The sequence below is a fragment of the Amblyomma americanum genome, chromosome 3 (assembly GCF_052857255.1).
Source record: "Amblyomma americanum isolate KBUSLIRL-KWMA chromosome 3, ASM5285725v1, whole genome shotgun sequence".
Classification (NCBI taxonomy): Eukaryota; Metazoa; Arthropoda; class Arachnida; order Ixodida; family Ixodidae; genus Amblyomma; species Amblyomma americanum.
Window position 1 is genome coordinate 190,556,630 of NC_135499.1, and position 13,956 is coordinate 190,570,585.

The 13,956-nt window shown below is 53.6% G+C and overlaps 1 protein-coding gene across 6 annotated transcripts in view; it reads left to right on the top strand.

Moving 5' to 3' along the window:
* The window catches only part of GckIII (Germinal centre kinase III), a 131,543-nt gene that overhangs the window by 97,581 nt on the left and 20,006 nt on the right, over nt 1-13,956 (top strand). For 4 of the 6 annotated variants that reach the window (XM_077659320.1, XM_077659319.1, XM_077659321.1 and 1 more), the window contains exon 2: nt 6,406-6,954. In XM_077659320.1, the coding sequence (XP_077515446.1) occupies nt 6,406-6,954 (549 nt within the window). Of the gene's footprint in view, nt 1-215; nt 372-5,794; nt 6,033-6,405; nt 6,955-13,956 lie in introns of those variants that run through there. The other 2 variants (XM_077659318.1, XM_077659317.1) reach the window with 2 other exon arrangements.

Sequence of the window (13,956 nt, forward strand, 5' to 3'; positions counted from 1 at the left end):
GCAGATACCGTTCGCATATACCAAGGCCACCTTTTTTCGATGGCGAATATCTCTGGCCGCGCGGAACTCTCGCGTAGCCTTATCGGCGGCTGGTCAACATCGCCTTGCTCCGTCGCGATCCGGTCTCCAGGAAGTTTCAGGGCTGACGCTTTTTCCTCCTCTTTTTTTTTTTTTATCAGCGCCGCTCATACGCAAGCGATGTGTGCTGGTGCCGCGTGCATTTCATGAGTAGACGGCGGCGATTTGGCGGCTGACCCGTTGTCGACAGAGTCGCCCGCGGTGGTTGCTGGTGTGCGCGCTGAATCTGCCTGCCGATGGCAACCGAGGGGGCGCTCACAATGGATTTCGTTGCCACCGCGGACATGGACCACGTGAGTGGCTGCCGCATATCGGCGAGGCTCGCCTTGAGTCGGGTGGGCACATTTTACGGCCCTACGTAGCGGGGAATCGTTGGACAGAAATTAATTTAACAGGGCTGAGTGGGGAGGTTGAATGCATGTTTTTTTATGGGAGTCACGACCGGCGTTCGCTTTCTTTCCTTGTTCCGTAACCTTGGCAGCTGTAAATGCTCTCAGCACTGCTCGAAAAATAACGCGGACGAAGGTTAGTGGTTTTCGAGGAAAGGAAATGACGCAGTAACTGTCTCACTTATCTCGGTGGATACCTCGACCGCGCCGCATGGGAAGGGAGGAAGGTGGGAGTGAAAGAAAAAAAAAAGAGGTGCCGTAGTGGAGGGTTCCGGAATGATTTTGACCACCTGGGGAGCTTTAACTTGCACTGACACACTCGCACAGCACACGGGCGCCTTTTTGCGTTTCGCCTGAGCCAGAGTACCCGGCCGGGTTCGAATCCGGATACTGTGGCTCAGTAGCCGAGCCGGGTGTCGCATCACATGATGTCCCGTGCCACCGCGGCGGGACGGACGAAGGAATATGCACGGCGCAGACAGCGCAACACTGAAGCAGCTTAATGAAGGCCTTGCAAGGTTTTCGCGCCGGCGTTGGATGTTAAGCGTGCCCAGTACCGTGCGATAAGGAGACGGGACAGGACGAGTCCACCTCTCCTGTGTGCCCCGCCTGCTTTTTAAATCGTGCGCAGTAGCCGTATGAGCAACAAAATGAGGATTACGGAGATTCAGAGCGCTTCACGAGGACACAAAGCGCTGCCCTTGATGATCGATGAATCGATGCGGTGAGTATTACGACACCTTATGCGAAATCTGCTGTCATTTGGCTGCCAGGGGCCGGCCAAGGAGCGGAATTTTCGGTATACCTCTGTTGCGGGCCGCGAGGTCACTTTTGTGTCCTACCATAAAAACAATATCACGCACGAACAACAGCGAGCAGCGCGATATCTCGCTTTGGCCGCCATCTTCGCCCTTGAGGGAAGTCGGAGCACTTCCATCGCTGTCCTTTGTTTACACTGGGACCTTCTGTGTCTGCATGTACACGCTGGAGAAGTGATGTGAGCACTCGAGCCTGTGGCGAGTCGCATGCCCTGTTGAAAGCACTATGATTTGTGCGTGCAATTTTTTCATTAGTGGGAATTTTAAGACCCGTGACTGATTTAAGAAGCGAGATGCGCTTCCGAGCGAGCACTACGGCGTGCTCAGCTGTTCTATAGAGCAGACCTCCAATGTTTAGAACAGCCAGAAGCGCGCGAGCGGCTCGCATCGCCTCGGTAGCCTGCAGCCTCGCGTGTTCACTTTAATATTGTTTCTACATGTACCAACTATTAAACTGACTTTTAAAAACATTTATGAGACAGGCAGCACCAGCGTGGGATCAAGAGGTTACAATGTTTTTACTGCATTTGTAGGAGTACTCTTAGCAGAACTCATTTTACGAGAACAAGGCGCATCATCGCATTGTATCTGCCGCGTTACCGCAGCCGTAGTTGTATCGCATTGCGCCTCAGCGCGATTTCATTTTTTTTCCAGTGGTGGTTGGACATTTAGAATCTGGTTGTCTCGATGAAATTTGCGGCTTCATTGCACCCAAATCCTAGGGATAGGATAAATTCCATCGATGGTTCGCGAATTCGAACAGCACGTAGCCAGAGCAGGACACGGAGGGGGGGCACAGTTTATTGCATCGTCTTTCGTGGTGATGTGCAGTACTACAGCGCAACCCACCATTGCGCACCATTTCACTGAGGCATAGCTTCGCCAGCGACAAGCGAAGCTATGCCTGCGATTGCTGTCTCTTGGATTCCTGAGTGCGCTTGCACGTCCTTTTGATCTCAAGTCAGCTGCTGCGTTTGCTATTGTTCTTCGTCTCGCGCACGCCGACGAGGGAGACTCCTTTGCCGTTCATTTTTCGGAGGTCGTTCGTTTCAAAGAAGAGGCAGTGTGGGGAAAAAAAAAAGGCAAGTTACCTTTTGGCTTCGCAATCAATTGTTCTTGTGTGTTATCTTTCGTCTGCGCTCGATATGGGAGGCTATAGGAACGTCCTATGCTGCGGGCTAGCGAGGACTTCGAGAGCTTAGATTAACGTATACTATGTCATCTCCGTTAGTTCCAGGTCGGTGCCTTGAAGTGTCTGCCTCTGTTCGGTGCCTTGAAGTGTCTGCACAGGAATTGGTGGACAATATATATATTTTTTTAGATCGTTCGACTCTGTCGCTGCTTCATATACCCCGCGGGACATAAAGAGAGAAAGAACATCTGATTTCTGTATAGCTGACGCAAGAGTTGCGACAGTTATTGCAGCACCGTGTCTTGACGCGCGCTCTGTGCATCGCCTCGTTTATTATTTATCTCTGCTACCTTGTCGGTGATCGCTGACATGAGAAACACCGGACCTTAACGAAGCGGTGTATGCTTAGTCTGTCTCCTTATTAAGGAATTTTAGAATAGAGGGCCCCAATTTTTGCCCCGCCCCCTTCGAGATGTTTGGGGCGCCGAAATGCGCATGCGCAGAGCGTAAAGCGCTATTTTGCCAAAATAGCGTGCGCCGCGACGCCGCTCTACGTTCAGGCAACATGGCTGCGCCCGCCAAAGCGGGGCCTCTCGCTTCGCCACCGATTCGTCCTTGCCGCCACTCCTTGTCTCATGTTCACGGCACGCTAACGAAAGGCGCACGAAGCTTTCGCTTTGTCTGAAGATGCCCGCGCCCAGGGCATAAAGCCGCGTTCGTTCGATTTGGTTTAAGGCGAGTTTTGTGTGTCTTGTGGTGTATCACGTGGTGTAGAGTATATGTGTACTGATGTATGCTAATGAATGTGTGTAATTAGAATGAGGTACTAATTAACAAAATAGCAAATGACCACTAAAGCGGTCGCGTCATACCCTTGAGGCGGAGCTTAAGTACCCACTTAATATTGCCGTTGCGCTCTTGCATCTGCGTTGGTCGTTTTATTATTTTTTTTTGTAGCCTTGCTTTGAGCTTCAGCCCGGAATGCTTTCCATTCTGTTGACAAGTCTGAAAAACATCCCACCTGGTCGGTCACATCGTGGTCGGGACGCGTGACGTTCCACTGTACTGCTGAGCACGGGCTAATGGGTTCGATTCGGGCTGTACGGCGCTCCACTGAAAGGATTGCCGCCGGGTGCAGCTTTGGCCCGTGAAGGTTTATTTCTAAAACCTGATGAGTGGGTGCCTAAGGCTGCCACCGGAACATTCGTGAGATATGTGTGCGAGAAATGAGCATAGTGTGCGGGCCACTGCCACCAAGATCCTCGCTGTAGGCTACCTGCATTCTTTAAATGGACCCTGAAGCACGTTCCGAGCAGAGGACATAAACTCGCTCAGTCACTGCAGTGTTGTGCTGTCATGAACACCAGAATCACTTCTGCTGCACACAGCGGAGAACCTACAGTCGCGAGTGAATGTTGGCGAGTCCTTTCCAGCGACTTTTCGAAACTGTTGTTCTCACCCGTGTCGCCTGTCTGCGTATGTCGGTCAAGAGAGATTCTTCCAGACGTCACGCAGCTGCCATACCCGCGGCCGGTCAGCCACGCAGCTTGGTGGGTCAGGCAGCTCCGCCCCCCGGGGAGTTCACGTGCGTGGGGCCGAGTGGGTGGGTGCGGCCGGCGGAGCAGCGCCGGCCTTTGAGCGTGCAAAAAGTTACGAGAGCAGAGGGAAAGGCGCGAAGAAGCTGGATTTAAAATTGTGATTACAGATCGTTCATCATCATCAGCAGCAGCCTGACTACGCCCACTGCCGGACAGAGACCTCTCACATATCCCTGTCCTGTACCAGCCGCAGCCACCCTATCCCCGCGACCTTCTTAATCTCGTCCGCCCACTATTAGGAACTGCCGCCAGCTGGTATTAGGATTGGCGCCAGCATGTCTCGAGGATTTCCACCAAGACTGAATCTCTCGCCAGGTGTCTGCGGGGTGCATTTACCGCGCTCGCCCGGTCGTTGCTGCTTGGGACAAGGGGGGAGCAGGGTTCTGCGAAAATCCCGTTAAGGAGTCGCTGTCGCCAGCCGCGAAGTGGTTCCGGCTGTGTTCCGATTTTCCCCGACGTCTCCACCGACCCGACTACTCCTGGCCTCACGGGCACAGCACCAGCGTGTGAACGGATCGCCACAGTGGCTTGTCTGCAGACTTCGCCGGCCATCGCTAATGGCAGAACCACTGGGGATTATCTCCTGATGAGGTTGCGCCTCGGTTTCTTCGAAGATCACCGACCGGCGGAGAGCCGGCCGACCACCTGACGTCTCCTGCCATCCCGACGGGGTCCTGGCCGCATACCCCTTTCTCTCGGGCTCAACTTAAGCCAGGGGCGTGTCCATGTGTGCGGAGGTGTCTGTTTGTGTGTGATAGTGAAAGTTTTGGCCACACGCACCACGGCGAGGGCGTCCCCTACCTGGGGAATTTAGGGAAGACGCAGTGTATAAAACTGGACTGCAGACGCAGTCGAAGCAGCTCACTTCTGAACTTAAAAGCTTGTAAATATGTAATAATAAACCAAGTCTTCTTTCTCCACTAACGAACCCTTCACTCAGCGGCACTCCTCTCCGGGTCGGAGCGGGCGTCATCTTGACCGAGGTTGTGTCGAGAAGCGACTCCGATCCCCAACACCACCTAGGCTTCTGCCGCCCCCTGTTACGCTTGCCTTCTCTTGGAATCCACTCCTTTACCCTTAAATACCGGCGGTTATGCTGCCTTCTAAGCAACGCATTAAAAATATTCTTGCTTGAAGATATTAGTGAAGCGCCGTCCTTAATTAAACCTGTGAGGCACAGCATAACTTTTTTTAGAGTCCCTTAACGCTGCTTGGAAGCAAGCTCTGTATGCTCGCATTCTGCAGCGGGTGTTCAGCTCCCGCGCTAGTTGACCCTTCACATTCCGTGGCCGCGCCCTTCTGCCTTCGCCTGTCCGTTTCGTTTGCCCTTTGGGCGCTCAGCTGCCGGGTTGATGGAAGGATTGCGCTCTCAAAGCCACTTGCAGCGCCGTTCTAGGCTGTTTCAGTATTGGTGCGTTGTGCAGTTTTTGTGAGGGCATTGAAGTGCAGCGCGTGAAAATGCCGCGCGCGCGCATGGAAAGAGAACGAGTGCGTGAAGGGAAATGACTCCTCGGCGCAGGTGACCTCATGACCACAGTACACTCGAGCATCGGTTTGCGTTTATGTAATCCGACGTGTTTGGATGAGGATTGGCTGAACGCGGGTGACGCCACACAAGTGAGTCATATCACTGCCGCGGAGCGCTTTAGGTCAAAGGGGCAGCGCTGTGACTCACATCTGCGGTGTCATTTCTCTCCTCCTCCTCCGGCCTTCTCTGCTCGCGCTGTTTGTTCCGCCCCGACGTGCTGCACGGGTGGCATTCGCGACCCTCGGCGAAGTCGCTCTCTGGACAGGAAGGCGACGTGGCCGCCTTTTTTCCCCTCTGTCGCCGTTTCGCTCGCGATGCTGGCCAGGCATCGGAGGTCTCGTCTCCATGGTCGTCGCCGCCGGCGCTCTTCGCGCGTTGTCGGACAGGGCCAGGATTGTGCTCTCGTGGCTGCTGGGCTCGCGACACGCTTGCACGGGCTTCAGCCGTACGCATCGCTGGGAGCGTGCCTCGGCGAGAAGAGTCGGAAATGCGAGTGTCTCCGCTTCCTCTCGCTTTTGCGGTTGTCGGGACGCCTTGCGTGGAAGGCGCGATGAAATGCGTGTAATATACGTTGCTGTGAATTGGTAGTGTCCGCTGCGGGTTTCGGAACATCTTCTGAGCCCCTAACATTAAATTTTTGCACGACGAACGCTGGGCTTGTTGTGTAAGCACGACATCGAATGTACCGAACGACCTTCGCTGGTATTCAGTGTATTGGTGTTTGCGAGACGCCTGGGACAAGGTGATATTTTACCCTGCGTCTCTTAGACAGGGGACGTTCTTTAACTTTTCCCCTGTACTCGTTGCTGTGCAGGCGCCAGTGACCGCGAGACGCTCACTTTCCCCGCCCTTTCTTCCGCAGAAGGTGGACCCGGAGCTGATCTTCACCAAGCAGGAGCGCATCGGCAAGGGGTCGTTCGGCGAGGTGTTCAAGGGGCTGGACAACCGCACCCAGCAGGTGGTGGCCATCAAGATAATCGACCTGGAGGAGGCCGAGGATGAGATCGAGGACATCCAGCAGGAGATCATGGTGCTGTCGCAGTGCGACTCCCCCTACGTGACGCGCTACTACGGCTCCTACCTGAAGGGCACGCGGCTGTGGATCATCATGGAGTACCTGGGCGGCGGCTCGGCGCTCGACCTGATGAAGGCGGGCCGCTTCGACGAGCTGCACATCGCCGTCATCCTGCGCGAGGTGCTCAAGGGGCTCGACTACCTGCACACCGAGCGCAAGCTGCACCGGGACATCAAGGCGGCCAACGTGCTCCTCTCCGAGATGGGCGACGTCAAGCTGGCCGACTTCGGCGTCGCCGGCCAGCTCACCAACACCACGAGCAAGCGGAACACGTTCGTCGGCACCCCCTTCTGGATGGCGCCGGAGGTCATCAAGCAGTCGGCGTACGACTCTAAGGTGGGTTCGCAGCATGGCTGCCATGGCTCTCGTTAGGATCCGGCCATCTGTCTCAACCGTCGGCTTGTTTCGTGTGCTTTTCGATGCGAAAGCTTCGCTACGCTAGGTTTTCACGGGGGCAGCGTCGGTGCAGTCACGTGACAGGTCATGTGACCCCCTGCTGACGTCATCGCAATCTGTCGACCGTGGCAGGTGGCGACTGCCCTATCGGGCATTTCATCGACGCTTTGCAGACAATCCTTTCGGCAGTGTATAGCCACGCAAATGTATAGCCATGCAAATGAAGCTTTCGCTTCTCAGCAAAGTTTAAACCACAGCTATTTTTTTATTATTATTCGGTGCGACTTTTTCTTGACAGACCGGCTGGCTCAAACAGTGCACGAAGAGCGTGGAAGCAAGTACCGCATATTTTACCTTGGACATAGAAAGGTTCACCTTCCTTGCTTAAAATGGTACGCCAATACTGTACAACGTACTATCGGGGACAAACGTTTGCGGGACGCGAGCTCTTGGAAAAACGCTCATTTCACTCCACCTCGCTACCCAGTCGCCTGATTGTAGGAATACATTATGATTCTATGAAGACATTATGATGTATGATTGTTTTAAGACATTAAAGGCCTAGGTCCTCCTTCCTCTAGTAACAATATCGGGCCACTGAGTAGCGAGGTGCAGCTGCAATAAGCGTTTTTCCTACAACTCGGGTCGCGCAAACGTTTGTTTGACCCCGATAGCACAACCTCTTTGCGTCCAAAGCATTTCTTTCCAGGCCTTTACAAAGCTCGAATGATTGTGAAATCGCTTCGTCTCTGGCAAGGAAACTTCGCGGACCTGGGTCGTACCGATCAAAGGCGAAAGTATATGTGGCCGTTGTTTGATTTGTAATTATTGTCGAGAACTACCTTGTCGCCGCGTACAGCAGCACGCGCTCATTGTCCCGCTTGTATGCAGGTCGCACGTAGTAGGCCTGTCCGATAATCCGGCTTGCTCTTTCGCAGGCGCCACTGTGCGGGGGGCGGCAGGGTTTCATTTGCCCGTGCACCTAATGCCGGGTCCTTGTCTCAAACTTTCTTCCTGCGTGCGCACTTGCCGCAAGTTCGAAGAGCTATCCGTATCGCGTTGAGCCCGGCCGGGTGACATCACCCCGGGTCGTTTTCTCGCACGCACACGCATTACTCGCTCCTTTCGAAAAAATAAAAAAAAGAATTCACGGCCGCAGTCACCCAGCTGGTGTCGCCGTCGGCATTGCTGCCGCGGACGTGTTGGCGGTCGAAGTTTTGATTAGGTTGCTATCTATTGAGTACGCGGAGGGAATGCGCTTATTAACCCTTTGCGAAAACGCTTTCTGGTGGGGATGACAGCGTTAACATTTTCGAAGGCTGCACCGCGGGTCTTGTGAATTGCTCAGCTCCGCGGTTTTGTGCACGTAAAACAGAAAACTTGCGCTCTGCAAGCGTTGGAACCTTGTACATGCGTGCAGGCTTCCATTTTCTTTTCTAGCCAGGCATTCGGGGTCGTCTGTTGTTCGGGGCGCGCTTATCGGGGATACAAGGCATTCGCACTGCCCTTCGGCGCGCACGTTATCTCCGTTCCGAGTCCCCATGCCTGTGCAGTCGGTGCGGCGCATTCGAGGCGCCTTTCGAAACGGCTGTTCCGTCGATGAGAAAGACTCGGGGCGGCTTTGGAATCGTCGTCCCTTTTGTCTCTGGCCGCCTTCGGAGCGTCTTTGAGCAGTCGTTTTCGTCGGGAATCGCGACGCGCAATTTGTCGCCGATATAACCGGGGGGAGGGGGGGGGGGGGGCGTAAATGCTCTGCAGCGAAGCTAGCGCCACGACGGTTCGCCCCCGAGTTGTCGTCGACAGAACGGGTCGGCAGCGTGGGAGCAAAATGTCGCCTCGACGATTTCTGCGCCGAATGCCGACGCCCGTGTTTACACTGCGGCGTGCCCTTTGGACTTTTATTCTAAGGCCGCGCCGAGTTATTCGGTTGTCCGCCGCGTGCGACATGTGTTGAAATAATGTGCGTTCAGTTCCGACGGGCCTGCCGCTTTTGCTTCCGCCCGTTGTGTGGCCGACGCTGTGGGCGGCGATTACGAAACTCCGCCGACGTAACGACGCCAGCAGGCTGGGGCCGAACAATGCTGCGCGTTTCTCGTCGAAACTTTCGCGCGCACAGGCTGGCGCCAAGGAACGTTCCGCCGGCGGACTGCACAGCGGCAGGGAGCAGCGCAAAGCTCCCCCCTTCACTGCATCGGGTCCGTGTTTCTTGGCGGCCGCAACCATTACTCACTTGGCGCCAAATCTGATGGCCGCTGCGTACGCGACAGGGCCAGCGCCGCCGTTGTGGAGAGCAAAGTTAAATGCGCGATAGGAAGAACAAGGAGGGGAAAAAAATGGGCAGAAAGAAGAGAAGCCCGCCGCGGAGCCTGGCGGAGCTCGGCCGGCGAGAGATTGGATCCGCGGGACGTGTGGACGCCGTTAACTTTGTTGCTTCTTTGCTGCGCCGCCGCCGCCGGTCTTTCCTCGGTAATTGCGTTTCGGGCCACACCCTGCGTTTACCCGCGCGGAACAATGGAGAGTAGTGGGATGGAGGCCCCGCGCCTGTGTTTAACCACGCGCTGCCGTACAAGCCCTGACGCGTCGCCGTCCGTTGTGGCGTCGCCAGCACCTGTCGTGGTTCCCATTAGGGTCGCGGCGTGGCCCTGCCGGGGCTGCCAAGGCTTCCGGAAAGAAGGGGGGGGGGGGGGGGGGGGGAATATAACGACAGTATGAATAAAGATAACCGGAAGGGGAGGAAGTGGGTTTTTCGCTTCCTGTGCAGTTTACATTTTTTTTTCGTGCGGATGATGCGTGACACCTCGTCGCGGTCACGTCGATGTCTTAACTGCCGCTGTGCGTGTTCGGGTTGGTTGCGCAGCTCTCCGGCGCCCTCATGTTTCAAGACATGTTACCTGACTGGCTACGCGGTCAAGATACTGGAGGGCTGCGTGCTGTGGGTCAGATGAAAAAGCTGCTCGGCCATGCTGAAAGATTAGGGTGCTTCGCCTGTAGCCGACACCTGAGCTCGCTGCAGAAGATAATGGTGTCGATTCTGAGCCTGAATTTCGTAAACTGGCATGCTTGGTCAGGTTACTGCCAGACCGTGAGAAGTGGATTAAAGTTGACTGGGGTCATTGGGGAAAAAGAGATGTAAAAATGTATAAGAATATTGTTTAGGAACTAAGGCTATTTTGTTTTTAAAACGTAAGAAAGGTTTTTCTGAATGTACTAATGAATTGGTCGTCTATGTTACGACGCGAGCAGTAACGCAGTTCAGACTCATAATAGTAAACCTCGTGTTGATTTAGCAAGAGGCTGGATATTTAGATAGCTTTGTCGCGAAGGCTAGCTTTTGCTCTAAAATTAAGGGACCGTAGACACCTAAATTTAGTTTGAAGTAATGCGTTAGACATTAGAATACATCGTTCACGACGTGATATTCGGCTACGTCCGCTAAATAATTTGTAATTAAATTTCTTCTCTCGTACTGTTTCGGTTTCATCGACCGAACAGTGGCTGTGACGTGTAGTAGGTGTTTAGGTCACGTGAGGCACTAAAAAAAAAGAAATGTAATCGCTGATACGTTGTTTCAGCTACAACACTTAAGAGAGCCTGGTTCAATATTTGGAAGACAAAAAAGACGTATGATTAGTTATATAACTGTTTTTTTTTTTCGTGGTTCACGTGACCTAATCAGCAACTACACGTCACAGCCAACGTTCGGCGGTTCGGCTGATGAAACCGGAACCGAAACGGCATCGAGAAAATCAGCTATAAATTTTTTAGCGGCCGTTGGCGAATACCGCGGATTGGTCTAAGTTTACTAACGTCTAACGCATCATTTGAAAGAAGAAAACACGGAAGGGCAATAATTTGGTGTTTAAACTCCTTTAAGTCCAGCATGCCATCAGTACCTTTGACTTCAGCTGATTCTTTGACTGTGGTTTCTGACAGGTGTTGCAAGATGCGATTTTCATAACGACGTCAGGTGCTTGTATACCCTTGTTTCGCAAATAGTAAAATGAATCGTGTTGGTATTGTGCAAAATGTTCACTGCAGGTTAATACGCGATTAGGGGCCTGTGGCTACTGCACACACGGGGGCCACGCTTGTGCGTACAGACAAGGCTTGTACAAGCCGCCGTGTAGCAGGCCTCAGAGGAGATGCCTCGTGGCCCGAAACCTTGCCTTTCTCCTTATGGCGTTTCGCTTGGATGATTAAGGTCGTTGGGCAGCATTAACGAGAGCAGACGTGCCTGGAAGTCGTGTTCTGCATTGCGTGCCGTGAGAAGGCCGGGGGAGGGGTTAAAACGAGCTTGCGCAAACGTTAAGTGAACGCTGTGCGACCCTGTGCTGATTTGTCGGATTGGAACTACTGGTGCTGCGCTTCCTGCCAATTGCACACAGTAACGAGCAGTGTTGCAGTGCCTGCGCTTGCTCTGATTTGTCCGCGCGCTATTCTTTTTGTTGTTGACGCCGGGGAGGAGGGCAGGCTGAACTGTTGGCTGTTTGATAACGTGGTTGCACTACTTGGGGGCTAAGTGAAAAGAAAAGAGAAAAGCAAGGCCAGTGACAGCCTCCTAGTTTTACCCCGCACAAACTTTTATTTGTTCTGCTTCCGCAGTGACCCAATTGCCCTCATCACGTTGCGCACACCGAGCAGTGTTCCCTTCTTCCGCATGTCAAAACCACGGCTTTTTTTTTTCCCCGATCTCCCACTGGCAACCCGGAACGCTTGGCTTAACTTGGGTGCAGCCGCATAAACATCCGGCTCTAGCCGAACAGGCGATCAACTTTCTCGGGTCATAATCTGACTCCGGAACAAAGTTATTCCGACTGAGTGACTAAGCAGCATGCACGCGTACAAAACTGAGCACCAAATGGTTTGGAAGAAACCACAGCGGGGATCTGTTTCCATTGCGCTGGTGGAATCCGGTGGCGCCCTTCCCTCGCTTAACCGCAGCATGGGGATGTGCAAGATCATGCGGTAGGGTGCCTTGATGTCCGCTATCACGCGGGCAGAACGGCAGCAGCAAGTTCGTCACCGTAGACAGCTTGCGTAGATCCGTGTTGTGAAGCCCGTAACTGGAAACAGCTCGGCCCATCGACGGCTGCACAGATCCTCCGTGGCGTCACCATCAGGTACCCAAGGAAGTCTTCGAAAATGGAAGGCAGTGTCCGAAGACTAGGCGCTCTTACTCGACCTGATCATGTCCGCGGATGGCCCTAAACTGGTTTTTGAGCCATAACTTTTTTCGCCCCTGTTAGGTCTTGACGCAACCCTGAATCGGGGTGTATGGGTTGTGCCGGGTCCTTCGGCTTTCGTCCCTGTCCAGTTTCAGCGCTGTTCACTCGTTGCATTTCTCACCGCCAAGTCCGTGTGCCTTTTCCTCCCCCACGCGCTTATGCTGACGCCGATGGGCTTGGGGCAGATTCATTCCTGTGGCCTGTAATGGACGTGTTGGCACCTCGGGTCGCACTATAGCCACGCATGGTTGTCCTCTTGGCTGACCGGTGACGAAGCGTGTTTGGGCGGCGTTGTGCAATTAGTGCACTCTGTTAATTCTCCGCTTCACTAGCGGAGGCTGTGCGAGTTGCGCGTATGCGTTGTCGACCATAGCGCTACACAGCTGCACGACTACGCGTGCGGGTATGCGTGCGACGCATCAAAATAAACAAGTGGCGTGGTCAAGGCAAGGTGTGAAGCGCCTAGTTTGAGAGTCGCTAGAGTTGTTCAGCTGAACTAACCGAGCTGGAATAGCTATTTTATGTGTTAAAGCTAATATAATTACTAGTAAAGGTACCATTATTTAAGGAAAAGGCTATCTACTTGCTCGGATGTAAAGCGCATTGGAAACGAGAGTACTTCATTCCCCCTTCGAGGGAAATGGTCCATCTCCTTTCTTTCGAGCCACCGCGGTGGCTGAGTGGTTATGGCGCTCGGCTGCTGGCCCGAAAGACGCGGGTTCGATTCCGGCCGCGGCGGTCGAATTTCTATGGAGGCGAGATTCAAGAGGCCCGTGTACTGTGCGATGTCGGTGCACGTTAAAGAACCCCAGGTGGTCGAAATTTCCGGAGCCCTTCACTACGGCCTCTCTCATAGCCTTAGGCGCTTTGGGACGTTAAACCCCCATAAACCAAACCAAACCATCTCCTTTCGCTAGGAACTTCTGTAAACTTCCTTCCGTTCATGTGACACTGGTCGCATTTCCCTCGAGATAAAGATGCCCTGGTTGAAGGGAGTTGAAAGCAGTTCAGCCGTGCCCGTGTGACAGACGTATTAGTCGGACAGTTCTCGGTGGCGAATATGCTTGGAGCGTGATGTCACCGTGCACAAGGCTACCCGACTGGTGTTGTGCGAGGACTGGTGAGGAGCTCGGCCACAGTGGCCGGGCTCCCGGTGCTCTGGTAACGGTAGCACGGTACGCGCTATGCTAAAAATGTCGGCTAGAAACTTTAGCATTAACGCGTACTGACTGTTACCGCGTACCGTGGCCCGCCACTACAAACGCGCTGATTGGTCACGGCGAGCAAGGCGCGCGCTCTGTTGACGGGAACGTGGCGCCATCCGGCGCCGCCGCCCAGTGATCCTTCACAAGCTGACGACGGGCACTGGTGAAACGAATGGCTTTTTTTCTTCGCGTCCTTCCTTGGGACCGAAACGAACGCTTGTACATAGAATGCAGTGGCTCAATCAGATCGGTTACGTCAAGCCGTTCTCAGATACATAGAGAGTAGCCATAAGGGCTGCCTGCTAGGTCATAGATGTGTAGAGAGAGGTGCAGCCTTTCGATACCAAACAATAGCCAGAGCATCTGGTGGTGGTTTTGCTTGTTTTACTTGATTTGCGGTATTTATACGTAAGGCAAACGTGTTGGTTTTGTTGATCTTGTATAAAACGCAAACACATGACAAAACGTGTCATTTGTGAACACAATTTGTAGTATATTTACTTTTGACCCAA